Consider the following 4,143-nt stretch of genomic DNA (forward strand, 5'->3'; position numbering starts at 1 on the left):
AGTATTTGGGAGGGAGCCAGGAAGTGGCCTAGTCCCTCTGACCACCACTGACATTCAACCTCCACCTTCATCACCCCTCCAGGGCCTCAGGCCCAGGAAACTTCTCCTGGAATCCAGTCTGGCAGAGGTATCTTAGGCTTGGGATTTAATGCCAAGCGAAGAGTTGGCAAGAACCAGATGAACCCAGGTTCTTGGGGCTAAATTTCCCCATCCATCCATCCATCCCTAATCCGGTCTCCTTCCCATCACCCTAGTTGTAATTCCTTGTCCTCAATTCTACAAGCTTTGAATTATCACCCACAGGGCTCCTGTAGGTTGTCTCCCATTACAAATTGAAGACACAAGGAGGGATGTCTGGGTAGCTGCAGGTCTTTCCAGCACTCTTGAAGACCAGGGCTGTTCTAGATGTCTCTGTTTTGTGGCCCATGTCTCCCCTCCTCCAAGCACTGGGCTGGGAAGACGCCAACTCAACTGAATTTTGATGAATACTCCTCCCCACTCCCTCCAAGCAGCACAAGAAAAAGGAGCTGGAGGACAACATGAAATCAAGTGTACATTTTAAAAATCGTTTAATGGAACATAAACTCCTTTAGAAAAACATTCAGCTAGGTGATAACACCCATAGAAAAAAACACCAATTTTGTGTTTATCTTTTTTAATTTGGCATTTGTTATTTGCATTTATATTAAAGCAAAGTGCATCTTTTCTTTATTTTTCTTGTTTATACACATTGCACAATACATAAATAATGATGCTTATAAAACGTCTTTATATTTACAAGTAATAATATATTTATATATAACATAAAATACATTTTTTTCTTTAATAAATCTCAGGGTTTTTTTTCAGGAGTCCTTTCTCTCTCAAAGCACTACAATGCTAAATTTCCAATGAGAATGCTTCTCTTGTTCATTTAAACCTTTGTAGTTAGAAAAATAGCTTATGTTAAAGTCTAAACATGCTCATTGAGCTAAGAACAGTGTCAAAGTATCATACGAGTGTATGAGTTGTAGAAGAAATGAAAGAAGAGTTAGGTGTCAGCCTAGGATGGTACCTTGGGTTATGACGGACCAAATCCTTCTTGGAGGGAAGGGGACTGCTAAGCATGTCCCTCCCAGGGACGTCCCCGCTTGCTGGCCCAATAGCAGAGCTCAACACACAGGCTGGGAGCAGGGAGTGCTGAGCTGGTTTTCTAAGTCCGGGAAAAACCTGATGTCACCAGGGCAGGCAGGGGAGAGGCTGAGGGGAGAGGGCACTGGGTGAGCAATACTGTGAGGGGGCTGCCCCGGCAGCCCTTAGGAAGCCCATTTCAGGGAGATCCAGGAGCAGATGGCCAAAAAAGAAAGACCTACAATGGCAGGGGCTGACGGGAAGGGAATAAGACAAGGATGAAAACAATTGATTCTGGTTCAGCCACTAGCAGGCTTGCTGCTCAGAAGCCTGTGGACAGGCCCGTGTCCTTGATGAGGGAGAGGAGGGGCAGGGGCTTTCCTAGGCTGGGGACACAGCCGTGCTCCTGGCAGCTGCTGGGACCCCTGCCGCCCAGGTACTGCCTCTGCCCCACTGAGCATGTCCAAGGAGCACGAGAGACACGGCTTGGGACTGCAAACCTCTCTGCTGGGGACATTCGTAAGAGACACAAAACAAAGCACATCGTCTCCCCATTTGCTGCTCCTGCACACGCGTGCACACACTCGTAGCCTCACACTCACACACACACACACTCTCCTGACAAGTGAAATGATGACCGCCCCCCTTCATACGCTGCATTTGGTGGTGCTTGGATTTCTGCTTCCCCTCTTCCTATCAAGGTGTCCTGCCGATCATACCCACCCCCTCTTCCAAAAAACCCCCAACAATTCTTTTCATAAGCTATTTCTCAAAGAGCGAAACAAAACAGAACACAAACGAGGACGAGAAGAAGAAAACCAACCAGCCAACCAACCAACAAACAAAAAACGACCAAAGAGTTTGCATGAAAAGCAAGCACTCAGGAGGAAAATATTAGCAGCAAAGTAGTTTGAAGTGTGGCCTGCTCAGCTCACGCTCTGTCCCCTCCACACGCGGCTACCGGCTGTTGAAGATGACCTCTAGCCAGCACGGGCAGCTGCTGATGAACTGGCGGGTGTAGCACTGGCCCCAGCCCTTCACAAAGCTGATCTGCACGGTAAAGCCCGTCCACGGCTGCTGCATAAACTCGTGGTCATTGGGCCGCTGCAGGCTGTACGCCTTCTCGTAGTCGAAAGCCTTGATGGAGAAACCGGGGAACACCTTGTGTACCAACAGCGTCCTGGAGTCCGGGTTGTCCAGTGTGGCGGACTTGATGAAGATGGGGTAACTGCTACGGTTGTACACCCACACGCCATCCACCTCCCGCGTCAGCTGGATGCCACAGCCGATTTTGCTCCGCACCTTCTGCACCAGCTGACTCTTGTTGTCCGAATTGAGCTGTCCGAGGCAAAAGCCATTCCCCTGAGGTAGATCATAGAAGATATCCAGAGAGGGCTCCTGGACACAGTAGAGCCTCCCCACTCTCGTCTTCTCCTCCCAGTATGCCACCACGCACCAGTGTGACCGATCCCCAGGCTCCAGAAGAAGTTGGGAATCTAGAAAACACAATGGCAGAGAGGGTTGGTGGGGACAGGCATTGGTGACTACTAGAATGAAGACACCCCCCACCCCGGTCACCAGCTCATCTCTCAGGACGAGACAGAAAGAAGGAGGCGGTGAGGATAGTCCTGGACTTGCCCAGGCTCTTAACAGCCCTTTGACCAGGACCCTGCCTTTCTTTAAGCATAGGAAGCGCTGGGGGCTGCTTCAACTGGATGGAACCTTGAAGGCCAGCTCCTCCAGCCCCTTGTCATCCTGATGAGAAAACCAGGACCCAGACAGCCTGCTGCTGGAGTACCAGGGGATGACACAGCCAGAGCTAGAACCCAGGTGTCTAGACTCTGGGGCCACCTATGTGACGGTCTCTGGGTGCCTGTCACCCAGCTCTCAAATCAGTACCGTGGTCATGAGGGACCTCTTTATCTGGTAAAAATAAAAATGAGAGTGGCTTGGGACAAAAACGTCTATATTCCTAATAGAAAAACAAGTCTCAGTGTGTCAGCAGCAGCCCTGTACACAAAGGGTGAATTCATGTCAAAATGCCAAATCACAACGTGCAGACCGGTATTAACCCAGGCTACCTTAACAAAGCTTCCTCCAGCCCAGACAGAAGATTATGTGTCTCAAATAGATGTGTTCCCCTTCTCTGCCGGCACCCCCGTCGCCATGGGTGCCCCCTCTCTCCCCTCCTTCCACAGAAGCATCCGGAGCCTGCAGGGCGCCCTGCTCCGCCCTCATCCCTCCCCTGCAGGCCCCGCCCCGCTTCCCTACACAGGGCTCTTCCCACTGGCAGCCTGGGGGCCGGGGTGATTCTGGTAAGGTAATTTTCCTCAACAGGCGCTTGGAGGACTTTAAAAGGGGGGTCACACGGACGGAAAGGGAGCCCCGGCGGCGGGCATTCTGACTCCTCCTTAAGCAGGAGCCAGCGGGCAGGCCTCAGACTTGGGACCATAAATCTCCCCAGCCCAGCCAGACTGCAGGAACGCTGTGGTTTGTGGCAGCAGGGTGGAGACCGGAAGTCTTGTATTTGTTAACAAAAATGGGGACAGCAGAGGGGGGGAAAGCAGAGAGGGGAAAGCAGAGGGGAAGGGCCCCATGTCGGTCAAGCCCTTGCCCTCGCTCCCTGCAGCCCCAGCTCCTCCCTCTCGGGAGCCTGGGGGGCACAAAGCAGGGGTTGAGTGGGAGATGTGTTTTGGTGTGGCCTTTGTATTCTGGAGTAACTGGGTTCAGAGTGAACGATGATGCGTTGCACCCTGCGGGGGGTCGACGGCGGAGGATGGGGCCGCGTCCTGCTGCCCCAGCAGGCTGTGTAACTGGGGCAGCCCAGGACACCAACTCGCTCCAACTTTTCAGGCGTGTTAGGACCTGGGAACCCATTGGCTCCACTCAGTTGTTTTTTTTTTTTTTAAGTAGCAGCCAGCGTTGGATGGAGGTGCCCATCAGTAAGGCCGTACAAATGTGCACACTGCGGCCTGCTGAGGCAGCCACACACACACAACCTGAGCAGTGGTTCCCTACAGACGACCCCAGCTG

At 52.0% G+C, this 4,143-nt stretch overlaps 1 protein-coding gene across 4 annotated transcripts in view; it reads right to left on the reverse strand.

The window, feature by feature from the left end:
- Positions 1-545: 545 nt before the first annotated feature.
- The window catches only part of SMAD7 (SMAD family member 7), a 41,017-nt gene continuing 37,419 nt past the window's right edge, over positions 546-4,143 (reverse strand). For all 4 annotated transcript variants that reach the window (XM_011968996.1, XM_011968994.1, XM_011968995.1 and 1 more), the window contains one exon: positions 546-2,606. In XM_011968996.1, coding sequence (XP_011824386.1) covers positions 2,068-2,606 — 539 coding nt within the window. In that variant the 3' untranslated portion in view covers positions 546-2,067. The remainder of the gene's footprint in view (positions 2,607-4,143) is intronic.

Source organism: Mandrillus leucophaeus, unplaced genomic scaffold (assembly GCF_000951045.1).
Source record: "Mandrillus leucophaeus isolate KB7577 unplaced genomic scaffold, Mleu.le_1.0 Scaffold87, whole genome shotgun sequence".
In the NCBI taxonomy this organism is placed as follows: domain Eukaryota; kingdom Metazoa; phylum Chordata; class Mammalia; order Primates; family Cercopithecidae; genus Mandrillus; species Mandrillus leucophaeus.